At 31.3% G+C, this 16,004-nt stretch overlaps 2 protein-coding genes across 3 annotated transcripts; both read right to left on the reverse strand.

Annotated features, from left to right (window-relative positions):
- Nucleotides 1-3,802: 3,802 nt before the first annotated feature.
- LOC105792666 (putative gamma-glutamylcyclotransferase At3g02910) lies at nt 3,803-4,634 on the reverse strand. The gene has a single exon (XM_012621343.2). The coding sequence runs from the start codon at nt 4,507-4,509 to the stop codon at nt 3,919-3,921; it is 591 nt and encodes a 196-aa protein (XP_012476797.1). The 5' UTR covers nt 4,510-4,634; the 3' UTR covers nt 3,803-3,918.
- Nucleotides 4,635-11,626: 6,992 nt separating this feature from the next.
- Nucleotides 11,627-14,301, reverse strand: LOC105792668 (uncharacterized). Of its 2 annotated transcripts, none has more exons than XM_012621346.2 (6): nt 13,954-14,301; nt 13,279-13,373; nt 13,025-13,108; nt 12,554-12,764; nt 12,393-12,462; nt 11,627-11,930 (listed from the first exon to the last, which is right to left on the reverse strand). In XM_012621346.2, the coding sequence occupies exons 1-5, from the start codon at nt 14,007-14,009 to the stop codon at nt 12,399-12,401; spliced, it is 510 nt and encodes a 169-aa protein (XP_012476800.1). In that variant the 5' UTR covers nt 14,010-14,301; the 3' UTR covers nt 11,627-11,930; nt 12,393-12,398. The 2 variants fall into 2 exon arrangements, with proteins under 2 accessions (XP_012476800.1, XP_012476802.1); XM_012621348.2 differs by having other exon boundaries at nt 11,627-11,942.
- Between the last annotated feature and the right edge of the window lie 1,703 nt (nt 14,302-16,004).

A 16,004-nucleotide genomic window follows, 5' to 3' on the forward strand; every position in this document is an offset into this window, starting at 1 on the left:
TATGATTTAAAGGTTTGCTTATTTCATACGTCTTTTCATCATATCATTCGCCTGTTTCAGTTTTGGATTTTTTATTTATTATAAATTGGGTTTTTTTTCATATGATGCATGTCGCTTGTGATTTATGCTAGAAATTCGTAATTATTTTACTCAATTTTAATTATTTAAAATATTTTAGAAAATAATAATTTCGAGTAAATAAAAAATAACCAATAATTTTATGTTACTTACATCATTTTAAATATAGAAAATTTATTTTATTATTAAGATTAATTAAAATTAAATAAAATTATAATTTAATTCAATTTTAAATAATCAAAATATTTTAATAAACTATCTAAATAAATCAATTCGATTTGAATTTTCGATTTTCTTATTCATCCCTAATATCAGCCACACACTTGTTTTCTTATCCTTTTGGTTTAGGTATCTTCCAAATACTGAAATTTTACGTGGAAGCATATCATCCACTCATGAAAACAAATATTTAATGCTAAAATAATTATTTTTGCAAAAATACATTTTAAAACGAAATTTCCTTTTTTTTCCCCTTTCCTTCTATAAAAAACATAATGAAAAACACACACCATTTGCCTTTTTTCATTTTATTTTATTTTTTAGATTATTTCCGCATTTAATTTTCAAAACTTTAATCAAATTAAATCATCAAAATTAAATGATATTATATAACAATTCACGTGTACCTTATAAAAATTCAAAATAAATTATTATTAATAATTTAAAAATCAATAAATTAAAAAAATTATACAAGTTTTAAAATTTACCTACATAAGCAATAAGATACGTATAAACTATCACACGAGCTTATCACATGAGTATAATTGAAAAGCTTTATCAGTTTATTCATGAAAAATAATTTGATTAAAATTTGAAAGTTGAAAGTAATAAAATAAGTAAATTTTAGGAACTAAATTTACATTGTGCGTAAAAAATTGTCCACCGATCAATTTTTTGTCAATATATTTTAAATTTTCCACCTAAGATCATGCTCGGTTTTTATTAAAAAATCTAGTTTATCAATATAGCAATATTTTATATTTACACGAATAATTATATTTATTTAATTCAAAATAAATTGATGCATTTATTTAAATATGTGTGATTAAATCAAAATAAAAGTTATATATATATATATATATATATATATTTGAGTCATAAATAAATTTTCATGTGTATAATTGCACCGAGTCAACATTCATGTATCAAATTGCATAATAAATCAAAGTTCAGTAAATAGTTTTGAAATTTATCCTTATCTCATAAATAGAGTATTTGGAACTTGAAAAACAATGATAAAATTAATTCTCAACGTTTGTATTTTTTAACTTTCAAAAGAGTCTGATTGTTTTTAGAAACGAAAATACTATTTACAATATTAAATTTTTAAAGATGTCGGTTCGACAACTCATGATAATCTGCATGTATTTCATATAACACATGACATTGTTTGTATTGTACCCATGTCAAAAATAATTTAAATTTTATAATAAAAATAAAAAAGCTTATTTGGGTTTATATAAAATAAATGGGATATTAATTTAAGCGGAGATTTTAATGAAAATAAATTTTATCTCGAAAAATAGTAATTTACATAAATCATGGCAATATAATAGTTTGAAAAATGTGCAACTAAAATAAAATAAAAAAAATAAGATTTTAAATTCAGGGTTACCGATCAGTATCGAGATATGGGAGTTATCAATCGAGGCAATCGCTTGTCGTTTCATTTGACGACAATGAAATGAGATAGCCCATCATATAATTTTGTCTACTTATCAAATCATATTTCTTTTTTAAGATAAATATATATGGACTCATCTATTCTATAGATATATACAAGTAATTGAATGAGAATATAGTTATTAGGGTAATAATTATGTTTTTTATAATTATTATTAATTATATTTTTAAAAATATGCTTAATTAATAAAGTATAATTTAAAAGATTAAGATATGCCTATATTCCTTTTACTAAATTGCCATTACACATGGTTTTTAATAAATATAATTTAATTACACGAAAATAGAAAAATAATAGTTGAACATTATCGTTACTCATTTAACGGAAATAAATGGAGAGCAATCAGAATGTTTAATTTCGAAAAGTTAATTGATCAAAAAAATTTTAATAGTTGAGTGATCAAAACAAAATGAATTTGATAGTCTGGTGAATAGTTTTGTACTTTGCCCTATAAATTACATAATATATAAAAATAATGTAATATAAAGTATTATAAACTTAAAAACGAGCTTGAGTCTTGAATATTCAAGCTCGAGGCTGCTCCATGTTTTAAATAGGCTTAAATTTTTGTCCAAATCTTTTTAAATTTTAGACGAATCTTAGGGTTTAGGCGGATAGCTGCACCCATTAATAGATCTAGTACTTTAGTCTTTTCATTTTCAAAAAATCAATAAAAATATTTGTATGGTGGGATTTTAACCCAAACAAATTGCATAAAATATTTAATTTATTACTCAACTCAATTTTTATTTTAATACTTTTTTTGTACATATTTTAGTCCTTCCATTAATTGTATATAAATCTATACTTACTATTATTTAAGTGTTTTACTAAATTGGTGTTACTAACTCGGTTAGAGAAATTACGGAAATATTTTTCATAATAAAAAATCATATTATTCGATAATACTTTAATTTTTCATTTAAAAAACTGATAAAATATAGCATAAATAAAACATTTAATTGACCACACAATTACAATTTTATTTTAATAGTTTTATACATTTTAATTTTATTATCCACACTTTATTACTTCCATCAATTGTGTGTATATATACTATTATTATTACACATATTGTTTATTAAACCTCCGATTGAGTTGATATCACGAGTTAATCGATATCAACTTGGTTATGAAATGACTGATATTCCTTTTACTAAATGATTAATAATATTTTTGTGATGATATTTTGTCTTTTCAAACTTTTACATAGTTTTTAAATAAAAGAACTAAAATTAATATGTTTAGGATTGAACTCACCATTAATAATAATTGAGTGAAATTTTAAAAAATAACTTCTAACACAATGTTTTTCTTAACAAATTTGTTTCACGGGTTAACCGGTATCAACTTGATTAGGAATATATCATTTTATTAAGGATAAACCTCAAAATTATACACATGAAAATCTAATTGTGGTTCAAATGTATACTTAAAACTTTAAATTTGATTTATTTATACATATTTAAAGAAATAAATACATCAATTTATTTTATATTGAATAAATATAATTATTAATGCATGCAATATATAAACATAAAATAACGTTATATTAATAATTGTGTTAATAATTAGATAAAATCAAAATTTCATGTATAAAATTATACAAAATCAAAGTTTATGATTATAATTACACATTAAACCATGGTTCATGCATAATTTGAGAATTGTTTCCTTTTATTAAGTGACTAGTATTATTATTTTGATGCTTTTTTATTTTTCATATTTTAACATAGTTTTAAAATAAAAGAATAAAATTAACATATTAAAGCATTGAGCACATGTTTAATGATTTTATAAATAAATTTTGCATAAAAATACTAAAAGAAATAATAAAACTATTGATTGGGTTGATGTCTTTTATATTTTTATAAAATTTTAAAATAAAAGAAATAAAATTAACATGTCATGATATTAAACCGTGTTTAATAGATTTATAAATAATTTTATTATCATTATACCAGTAATAATTTAACAACGACACAATTAAAAATATTATTGAATAAAGTCTATCTGCAATGCTTTTTTTTTTAATAATCCTTCTGGCAAAGCAACTTTTTCTCAATTTGAATTTCTTCCATATTCCAAATTAAACAAAAAGAAAATTCATAACAAAATACAAAAATTTATAAACAACCAATTTTCCTTTTCCTGAATTAATCGGAAGGAGATGAAATAAAAATCCTAACATGATCCAGAAAACTGAGATCTTGAGGCCTATCTTTCCTTTTCACATACCCTTTGGCTTCTTTGTCTGAATATATCCCAAACCCTTTCCCCCCGTTCTTCATCCACATCTCCTTCTCGAAACTCTTGTGCGCGTAATACGCCTCCGCCGTGCAAGTTATTCCCCCCGCGGCGGCTCGGGTTAACACCGCCTGATCTTCCTCGTTTTCTTTGTTATTCCCGCTTTCGTACCCGTAGCCGGCGGGAATCAGCAGGATCGGCAGCCGCTCGTAATGACCGCGACTCGTGCCTTCCAACTCATCGACGCGGGCGAGTCCACGTGACGACACGGCGTACAACTCGCCCGTGACTCGGTGTCCTGAACCAGGCATGTCGAGGAGGAAAGGGACGCGGTAAGGCCCGCAAACGAGAGGGTATTTCTCCACCGTTTGGTAACTGCCTTTGAACACGGCATCTCCGGTTCGCATCAGATCTTGAAGAAGCACGTGATTGGAGAACCCTCGTTTCAAGGTTCCGTACGTGAATATAAGGCTCGTACAGCTACTGTTTTCGGAGACCATTTTTCTCTTTTCTTTTTGACGAGTAGCAGTGGTGATTGGCCCACGAGAAAGTGAGGGAAAACTCAAGGAGAAAAAAAAAAGAGAGAGAAAAATGATTTGCTGATGCTTATATAATTAGACCGTGTATGGAATAGAGTTCTATTTATAGGAGGATTCCACTTTTGGTTGGTTGGTAATTTTAACTATAAAAAACTCTGTCCTTGAAATTTACTGAGGGCAAATCAGAGAAAAAGCATATGGTAAAATATATTCGGTTAAAATATGCATCGTGTTATAAATATCGATTAAGTGGATATTCATTAAGATCAATATAAGTTTTGATGAACTTTAAATTATAATAGTCATCAAGATTATAGATCTACTTCATTTATACTTCTTATGCTTATAATATAGACTTTAAAGAAGTTTTGTAAATATTTTTATTGATCAATAAAAATACGCTCTCTTTCCTCTTTCATTCTCTTTGTTCTTTACTCTCTATCTATTTATTTTATAACATTTAGAAATCTATTCCATGTATTTCTATTTTAAGAATTTAATTTATTTATTCTTAGATTCTAAAGTTTAAGTCCAGTTGTAGATATTGTTATTTTTTTTGTTAAGTTCAAATTAATTATAATATTTTTTAATTACATGATTATTAAGAGAGTTGTTATTTTTTTATTTTAAAATGTCACGATAATAAATTTAATCAAAAAAATTAATAATATCAACAATTAAACTTAAATTTTAAAATTAGGTCTGCTACCCTAGCACGATTGTGTCCGCCGCCTCTGGCACGCTTTTAGGTTTTCTTGTTTTTTTTTTAGGTCTTCTTGTTTTGTCTTCTTTTCTTGATCCCTGCGCCTCTGTTTCTGGAAAAAATATGGAGAATGATTTAGCCCAATTATCAATTAATGAAGAGGAAGATGATGTTATCCAAATACAAGAAAATCCTGGAACGGAAAGAACAGAAGAGTTTCTTCAATTGGTGGGGTGTTTTCTTACAGCAAGTATAATTCATTTTCCTGCTATGAAAAGTACTATGGCGAATCTGTGGCATCCTGTTCGTGGAGTTCGTATTCGAGATCTGGGGGAAAAAAGGTTTTTATTCCAATTTTTTCATTATATGGATCTTGAAAGGGTGTTGAAAGGCTCCCCATGGACATTCAACAATCATCTGTTAATTCTTTATAATTTAATATGGGAGGATGATCCCATGAAGGTCCCTTTAGTATTGACCCCTTTTTGGGTTCAATTCATGATGTTCCAATTGGTTTGTTTTCTGAAAATCTAGCAGCTAATCTGGGGAATTTTCTAGGAAATTTCATGGAATATGATGGGACTAATTTAGAGAAGGAAAACAGGAATTTTATGAGGAGACGTCCTCTGAAAAGAAAGAAGCTACTCGAATACAGGGGGAGAAAGTCCTATGTCCGGTTTAAATATGAAAGATTGACACTTTTTTGTTTCTTTTGTGGAAAATTGGGTCACAATGATTCTTTTGTGAGGCAAAAATGTTGATTGGAGTAGAAATCGTAGAAATGGGGTGGGATTTATCAATAAGAGCACAGTCCCGAAGAGCTCTGTCCATGAATAGTGTCTGGCTACGAGAAGAGGGGGAGGGGGCTGTAGCTGGAATTCTGGAAGGAAATAGGGGTTGTGCAAGGGGACTACGGAGAATGGAACGCAATAAGAGTTATGGAAAGGCAGTAGATCCAATTCTGGGTTTTAATGTGGAAGGTGACACTTTGTGCGAAGATGAAAAGCAGGTTAACTCATTGATGGACCATGGCCAGTATGCGATGGAACATGATTTGGAGGATGAAGCTTTAGTGGGAGAAGAAGGTAAAAAAAGAGCCAGAACGGAGAATGATGATTTACTACAGAATGAGGGGATTACCTCCCAGGTAAGAAGTAGGAGATCGAGAGACCTTAACCAATTGATATCGGCGGCTGCCAAGAGGCAAGCCGACCGGGAATTATGAAAATCCTGTGTTAGAATGTCCGTGGATTGGGGAGTTCACGGACATTTAGAAGACTTCGGCACTCGCTGAAGACTTACGACCCCCAGATTATCTTCTTTATGGAGACGAAAATTGGCAGAATTCAAATGAAGAAAGTTAGGCAAAGATGTGGTTTTGTGAGTGGTATAGAGGTGGATCCAGAGGGAACTAGAGGAGGGCTTTGTTTGGCTTGGAGGTATGAGGTCAATATCACTCTGAAAAGCTTCTCTAAAAGACATATTGATGTGATAGTGCATGATAATGAAAGGCAGGTTATGTGGCGATTTACAGGATTTTATGGAATTCCGTATGCACGAGATAAAGAAGATTCATGGGCTATTTTGAAAAACCTTTATAATGGAGAGAATAATCCATGGTTAGTATGTGGAGATTTTAATGAAATCATGTATGGTTTTGAGAAGAAATGAGGTACACCTCGAGACTAGAGAAGGATGTAATAGTTCCGGAAATCATTGGAATTATGCTAACTGAATGATGTAGGATATGTGGGTAGATAGTTTACATGGGAACGAGGCAATCTACCAGAGACAAATATACGAGAACGATTGGATAGAGGGGTAGCAAATACGGAGTGAATTTCGTTGTTCTCTAATATAAAAGTTCAGCATTTGGTGCACTCTTTTTCCGATCATTGTCCTCTCCTTATTGATACAAAGAAGGAAATCAGAGAGAGGAATGAAAAAAGTTTCAGAGTTGAAAACTGGTGGTTTTTGGAGGATTCATTTGTCGACACTGCCGAACATTTATGGAAGATGTCAACAGGTAATTTCCTACAGAAACTGGATTTCATAAAGAAGTGGCTGGAAGATTGGGCAGGAAAAATTTTAAAGAACAAAAAAGGGAAAAAGAATTATTTAACAGCAAAAGTATCTAAATTACTTGAAGCTGAAAGGGATGATAGCAACATGGCAGAGTTGATTAATACGAAAATCCAACTTTGGAGATTGAGAAAGATGAAAGATATTGGGAGCAAAGGGCCAGACTGAATTGGCTCAAATTAGGGGATAAAAACACTGCCTTTTTTCATAGCCAAGCAACTCAGAGGCGAAAGAAAAACATGATCAAGAGTTTGCAGTCCGGATATGGTAGGGCCACGGAAAATCTACAAGAAATGGAAGAAATTGCTAGGTCTTACTTTCAGAATCTTTTTTCATCAGAGAATCAAGGAAATTGTGATTTCCTACTCTCGGGTATAAATCGTTGTATTAATGACAAGGATAATAAAAGGCTCACCCACATTATACAAGGGAAGAAATTCGTGAAGCTCATTTTGAAATGGGACCTACTAAGGCGCCAGGTGAAGATGGACTCCCAGCCATATTTTCTCAGAAGTGCTGGCATTTTATTGGTGAGGATACAGTTTCATTTTGTCTTCTACTCTTAAACGGTGATATGGAGGTCAGTGTTATTAATTCAACTCATATTGTGCTCATTCCAAAAATTAATAATCCCACAAATATGTCACAGTTTAGGCCTATCAGTTTATGCAATGTTGTTTACAAAGTTATTGCGAAAACTATAGCGAACAGATTTAGAAGGGTGATTGATAAATGCATTGATAAGGCTCAAAGTGCTTTTGTCCCAGGAAGATTAATCTCTGATAATATCTTGCTTGCTTATGAGATACTGCATTTCTTAAAGCAAAAAAGTGTGGGGAAAAAGGGTTACATGGCAGTAAAACTGGATATGAGCAAGGCTTATGATAGGGTGGAATGGATTTTTATCAAATAGTTAATGTCTCGAATGGGATTCACTCAAAGTTGGATTGATAATATTATGAAATGCTTGACTACTGTCTCATATAAGGTTGTGATCAATGGCAATGTTAGAATGAAATTCTATCCAGAAAGAGGACTGGGACAAGGGGACCCTTTGAGCCCATTTATTTTCCTTATATGTGGAGAAGGCCTTTCTAGTCTCATGAGAACAGCAGTAGAGGAAGGATGATTGTATCCTTTCCAGATATCGCACTTATTATTTGCAGATAATTTTATCCTTTTTGGGGAGGCAACATGTAGAAAGGCTAATTCATTCAAGGCAATATTAAGCGAATATAGAAGGTGCTAGGGGCAATGTGTGAACTTTGAGAAATCAACCATCTTTTTCAGCAAAAACACTATTGAGGAGGAAAGAAGACGGATCGTTAATTTGCTTAGAGTCCGAAGCTCAAATGAGCCTGAACGTTACCTTGGTTTGCCAAACATGGTGGGACGACAAAAGAAGGTTTCCTTTCAAGCATTGAAAGACAGAATAAAACAACGAATTGACAATTGGAGTATGAGATTTTTATCGCAGGGTGGAAAAGAAGTGTTTATCAAAGCTGTTTTGCAAGCTATTCCGACTTACTCAATGGCTTGCTTCTTACTTCCGAAATCCTTATGTGACGAAATGGAAGCAATTATCGCGAGATGTTGGTGGAAAAAATGTCAGGGAAAAGGGGGAATTCATTGGAGCTCGTGGAAGAATTTATGCAGTTTAAAAGAGAATGGAGGTTTAGGCTTTCGTAATCTCAGTCAATTCAATATTGCATTACTTGCCAAACAGGGGTGGCGTCTTTTTAATTATCCGAATTCGCTTTTAGCCAGGGTTCTTAAAGCAAAGTATTATCCAAATTCGAATTTTCTAAGTGCAGAGTTGGGGAATTTACCTTCCCTTACCTGGAAGAGTATCTGGGCTGCAAAGGAACTTCTCACTCAAGGCCTGTGTTGGAGAGTTGGGAAAGGAAACAAAATTTCTATTTGGAATGACCGGTGGATCCCGGAGATCGAACCTAGTATATGACAGAACAGTTATCAAAATGGAGAGCTGGAAAATGTATCAGATCTAATTGATGGAATACATAAGACGTGGAAAGTGGAGGTTGTTACTCATACCTTTCAACTGGCCATTGCGCGAAGAATATTACAGATCCCACTTGCAACTACAGATAGTGAAGATTTGCTCGTTTGGAAAGGTGAACCGTCTGGAGAATTCTCAGTACGAAGTGCTTACAAACTATTACAAGATGCTAATCTGGACCCTAATAATTTAGTACAGACCGAATTCAAAGATTTCTACAGAAAATTATGGCAATTACAACTTCCATAAAAAATTCTACTCTTGGTCTGGAGGATTTCTTGGAACTACATTCCTACATTAGTCTATCTACGTTGCAAACGTTTAACCACAAGCGTGAGATGTCCTCGATGTGGTTCAGGGGAGGAAAACAGTCTCCACATATTTTTGCAGTGTCCTAAAAGCAATAAAGTTTGGCAAAACATTAGTATGACTTGGGTTACACCATATAGAGATCAGAATACTAGAACATGGCTTACTTGGGTCTTCGAAAAAGGAACCAATGAGCAGTGTAAGGTGTTTTGTTGCGCCTTATGGGCAATATGGAACTCACGAAATTAATTGGTGCATGAGAGGAAGATTGTATCAGGAAAGGATCTTGTTCACAGAATAAAGGCTTATTTAGCTGAGATTGAAACAGTGGGAATGGAAAAATGTACCTTGAAGACCGTTGAAGTTCAGAGACATTGGGAAGCGAGAACACAGGACACAATACACTTTGATGCATCTTTTGATACTAACAGGTATAGATCAGCGTCGGGAGTTATTGTATGAGACTGGCGGGGAGAGTTAAGAGCCTTGAAAACTACCCTCCACTCCAATATTTCATCTCCGTTTCTTGCAGAAGCATATGCATGCCTACAAGCAGTAAAGTTAGGCTTAGCAATGGGTCTCCGATCAGTTACAATTATGGGAGATTCGAAGACGGTCATAAAGAAATGTCAAGCAAAAGGTATGGACAAGTCCATTATTGGAGCAGTCATCAGAGATATTCAGAAGCATAGTTCTCGATTTCAAGAAATAATTTTCCAGTTTATTCAAAAACCAGAAAACTACCAAGCCCATAAACTAGCAAAAGAAACATTAGAAAAGGGGGAAGAGAGGAACCTGGTCGGAACCGAGAGGATCTGCAATGAAGAACTTCTGCAGGAGGAATGGGCAAGGAACCCGGATTGAAGGGTTTTCAAAAGAAAAGAGATTTGAAAATGATAACAGATGGAAAAAATCTTTTGGGAAACTGTTATCCTCAGAACAGATGTGACGATTCAGTATGGAAAAGTGGGATTTAATTGCGTCCAGCTGTTAGATTTGACTAGGTTTTATTTATTATTCTTTTATTTATTACTTTTGTTTTTTCATCTTCCATTTTGCTTTTAGGATATGTCTTTTTTGGGCATACTTTGCAGCCCATTTCTGCTTTTGTTTTGGTTGTAATCCGTAGGAACATAACCCAAACATATTGGGTATTTCTTTGGTTTGATTTATAATAGCCCAGTTTGATTATTCAAAAAAAAAAAAACCTTAAATTTTAAAATCTAAAAAATAGAGAGATTAAATTTCTAAAAATATAAATACATGAACTAAATTCGGGCACGTTTGATTCGCTGTATTGGATTAGAGGTGTATTGAATTAGAGGTGTAATAGCAAATGAACTGTTTGGTTGAATGTAATGGACTAAAGGCGTAATAGTAATCTTGTGTTTGGTTGAATGGAATAGAGGTGTAATAGCATGATGGAAAAAAACTAAAATGACTAGAATACCCTTAGCATAAATTTGTTTAGGTAAATGATTATTGTTATTGTTATTAAATTTTAATAAGATTATTAATATAAATAATAAATAGTTTAATCATATTTTAACACAATTATTATTAAATATAATTTAATAAAATTCTTAATATTAAATATTCTTATATGAATTTTCTAAAATCATAATATATAATACTATAAAATATAATTTAACATAATTATTATTAAATATAATTTAATAAAATATATAATTTAATACAATTCTTAATATTAAATATTCTTATATGAATTTAATAAAATCATGTAAAAAGAATGTGAAATTTGTATGTTCCATTTTTCCTTTATTTAAATGTGAAATGAATGAGTAAAATATCTTAGGTATTACCATGTAAAAAGAGTGGTGTTTTGCCCTCAAATCTGCAAGTAGAATACTGGGTATATTATGGTGTTAAATATATTTGCAAATATAACTAACCCTTCAAAACTCATATTTGCAACCTTAGCATTTAGAAAGATGGGCTGGAAATGAATTAAAACTGGAAATAATATTACTTTACAATCTGGTTTAGTCTAGTGCAGTCTGAAAAAAAAAAAAGGAATCTGAGCCCAAATGAGAAAGGGTTACAAAAAATGAAGCCAAGCTGTTACTATCTAATACCAAAAACAGAATTGCACTACAATACATTACTGGATGAATGATGAATCAAATTACAAACAAATAAACTATGTTCTGAATAAGGAAAAATGGCATCCTCCATTTTAACACAGTGCTGAATGATGTACAATAATAACTTGCCAGTACTAAGATGACTTTCAACCAATCCCAGAACCTGAAATTGAAACTAAAATGGCAAATTCAAGACATGACAATAGAAGAAAAAGAAATAGCTTGAGATTTTTAAAACCATGATTTATAGCCTTTTCTTTCAAATCAATGTAATAAATACCAATCAGATAGATTCATGTTTATACTAGATTACAGCAAACTACCACTTTTTAAGAAGCAATGCTGAATAAAGCACGGATTTCAACTTAAAAAACAAAGATATCATCAATCACGTTGCAGCTAGATAGCCTATAGTTGAATTATAGAGCAAAGCCAGGTTCCTTAAATGTCAGAGCAGCTTAATGGAACAATAACAATATCATGCATATTTCACTTCCACTCAACTATAGCAATGTTCACAGCTGCTCCAATATAACATTGCCTCATGCTATTGCTTTAAATTTCAATCTAAATCACCTGTTCTAGCAAATAAAGGAAAAAATATCCTTTCAGAATGAGGCTGTACCTCAGGTCAAGCTAAGATGAGAAGTCCTAGATACACTGATGCACCAAGAAATATGAATGATATCATTCCCCTGCAAATAGTGTACAAAAAGAATGTGAGCAGCAAGACAGAAATAATTATTGAAAACAGGAAAGCCAATTCTTCAAGTGTCAGTTTCTCACCATATAAACCCCCATCCAACTCCATTGCAGGGGCAAGGACAAATTTCTGCAAACTTCTCGGCATCACTGGAGTTGACTCCTTGAGATATTAGTTCATCATAAAAGAGCACGACAACGAGAGCAAGAAGAAAACAACCAGCAGCTAATATTGCAGTGAGGAGATTTGTGGATGCAAGAATCAAAGCCATCCCCCAAAATGATGAGCCAAGATCTGAATGTAAAAGCAATTGTAGTAGCATAAGTATACAGATTACATACAAACTTGCACTCAAATTAGACATGTCTTGATCATGCACTCATATACAGATTACATACAATAATAAATGCAGGAGAGCTGTATCTTGTCCGAATAAGAGTAAATGGATCTTTCCATAAATTTCATAAAATAAAAATGTGTTTCTTACATAGTTCTAGCATTTATGTCACATACCATGAAAAAAAAATGATGAGTTTAGAGATGAAAAAACTTACATCCAGCAAGTAAGATCACCCAATATATACCGCCTTTTGTCTGTGTCACTCCACCTTCATCTGCATGAACCTTGATCCATTCTACTTACATCATCAAGTAAAAGGAACATTGATAATTGAGCAGACCATAATCCAAAGACTAAAACCAGCAAGATGGGTTAGTAGAAAAATTATGCAGCCAAAATCTAATGGTCATATTAAAGACATGTTTAAACCCTTCATATGACATGTGATAAAGGAAAGGGCTTTCTTACATGACCACAGGTAAGTTTCAGGCAATTGCATGACTTGCTTCATGCAAGAATACTGTAATGAGCTTAAAAGGCAGCAACAGCACTGTTCTTCATAGCTACAACAATCAGGGGGAAACATTAGGTCAGTCCATTTAAGCAAACAGAGGCAACCAGTTCAAATTCCAAAGAATGCTGTATCTTTTAACAGAAAGTCAACTGCAGTGAATCCTACTAGAAAACTCCTAAAACCTTGGCATCCTCATCCTTATGAACAACTTATGAAAATTGTTGTAAATGCCATAGCATTTATGAGTTCCTTATGACCAGATTTATAACAATTATTACAAAAGTAAATCATAAATGCACCCAGAAAAGAACCCAATTTCCTTCAACGTGTAAACCAAGAAACTATTTAAACTGTTAATCTATTTCAAAATTCAAATTACCATCAATTCGATGGTTTCTCCAAAACAAGAAACTTATTAAATTTTAAACTAAAACTAACAATCATGGCTTAGTCAACTAAACCGTAGATATATCATCCTTCAAACAAACATAACCAGGGAGCTCTTACCAAAATTACCCCATTGTTTTTACCGTGTTTATATTGTTTCCTTACAACAACCAAAAGCATGGCAGAGAAAAAGATGATCTTCGTTATAAGCAAGAGAAAAAAAATTCAAGAAAGAAGCTTACAACAAGAATGACAACAGTGAAGACACCAATTGTAACCAGAAAGGTAACTTGGCCATTATTGCAGCAACTGTTTAGCTCACAGTTCACCATTTTTCTGCCTTTATTTCAAAATCTAAAAAGAACCCTTTTTTTTTTCCAGGGGTCTTTTGTTTGGGATTTGAGAAAGTTAGATGAAAAAACAATATATATTCCAATATCCAAATCATTGAACTTCAAATAAATAGAAAAAAATATCTCGAAAAGATTATAATAAAGGCTTCCTAAATTACCAAGCATCAAAAACCCAGAAATTTTCATCTTTTTCATTCACAGACCAAATAAAGAACTATAAAAACACACTAAAAGGGAAAAAAAATCTCGAAAAGAAGAACACACCCACGAATGGTACACCAGAGGATGTTAGAGGAGCAGAACACACTGGATGTTAGAGGAGAAGACAGCGAGGAGAGTGGAGAAGAAAGGTAGAAGGAAGAAACAGAAGACGTGGATTTTGGGTAAAACAGAAGCGTGAATCGGGAGGGTAAAACAGGGACCAAAACTGAAGCAGCACCTAATCTGAACTCAAGGAAGGGATTAAAAATCGGTGGATTTTGGGGATTAAGTCAGTAATGTATTAGACCCGTAATAGCAATACACTGAACCAAACAAAGTATTAGAGGGGGATTAAGTGGGGCCCACCGATTAGGGGTGTATTGGCTATGCCAATACACTCAACCAAACATGGTGTAACACCATAATCAACTTGTTTTGCTGACAAATATTTTATTTTATTTTATAACCCTCACAATATTTGAGAAAAAACTTAAATATATTTATTTAATAAGTTTTGAAATTTTATTAAAAACCTATTATAAAACAAATAAATATTAAAATAATGGAATATTGTCAGATATTTTTATAAATTTCTTAAATTTTATAATTTCTTAATAATTTTTAATTACTCTAAAAATATTTAAATAAAAAAATTATTTTATGTTTTGTTTTCCCTCACATGTAGCTCTATATTATAACTTAGTGCATCATTTTTTACTTCATTTGTATCACCTTCAATTAACGAAAATCATTACTCCTTACTCAGTGTCTTCACCTACTCATCTCATTATCGCTCGAACCACTCTCTTAGCACCCCATGCTACCATCATACTTCAAACTCTTTTTATTACCAAAACCCAGATTCCAAGTAGAGTTTTTCGTGAGTCGAACTAAGGCCTATTTCTAAAAAACTTCTCAAGCTTCGCACGAACAACCAACCCCAAAAAGACCATATTATTGTTTAAAATAATAAAATATCAAATATATAATTTTATATTAATATTTATATATTTTATAATTAAATTTAAATAAAAATATTTAAAAAATTATTTAATTTAAATTCAAGTTGAATCAAGTAAACCCAAATACAAAAATCATTATTCAAGCCTTTTTAAATTGAACTGAACAAGTTAAATTGACCGATAACTCAATCCATGAACAAGTCTAACTCTAAACCTCCAAAATAACAAAATTTTTCTATAAGATTTCTTATAACTTTTCATAATTTAAAAATAATAATAATTATGTATAACTTATTCTATATTGTATATATTTTAAATAAATTCTTTTTGTAATTTCTAACATTTTTAATAATTCTCTATTTTTTCAATATATAAACAATATCTATGAAATTTAATCATAACTATTTTTATTATTTTTATTTTTTTGTAATTTTTCATAATATATCATAAATATTACAGTTTTCCTATATATTTTATAGTTTGTAATTTTCTAAATTCCTTGCAATATAATTAAAAATATTAATCCATCCACATCAACATTTTCCCACATCAAACGCTCCATCATCATTTTTCTATGCCAGTTATTATTCATGAACGACCTATTAGGGCTTTAATAGAAAATTATATTTTAGGGACTCCATTGATTACTAAATATCAATTAGGGACACAATTGATTGTAATTTTCGATTAAAGGCTCAATTGATTTTATAATTAGTTTATGAGAACTTTGTTGATATTTAAGCCTTAATATTTTAACAATCCAACTTTCACATTTCG

The sequence above is a fragment of the Gossypium raimondii genome, chromosome 8 (assembly GCF_025698545.1).
Source record: "Gossypium raimondii isolate GPD5lz chromosome 8, ASM2569854v1, whole genome shotgun sequence".
NCBI classification, from domain to species: Eukaryota; Viridiplantae; Streptophyta; class Magnoliopsida; order Malvales; family Malvaceae; genus Gossypium; species Gossypium raimondii.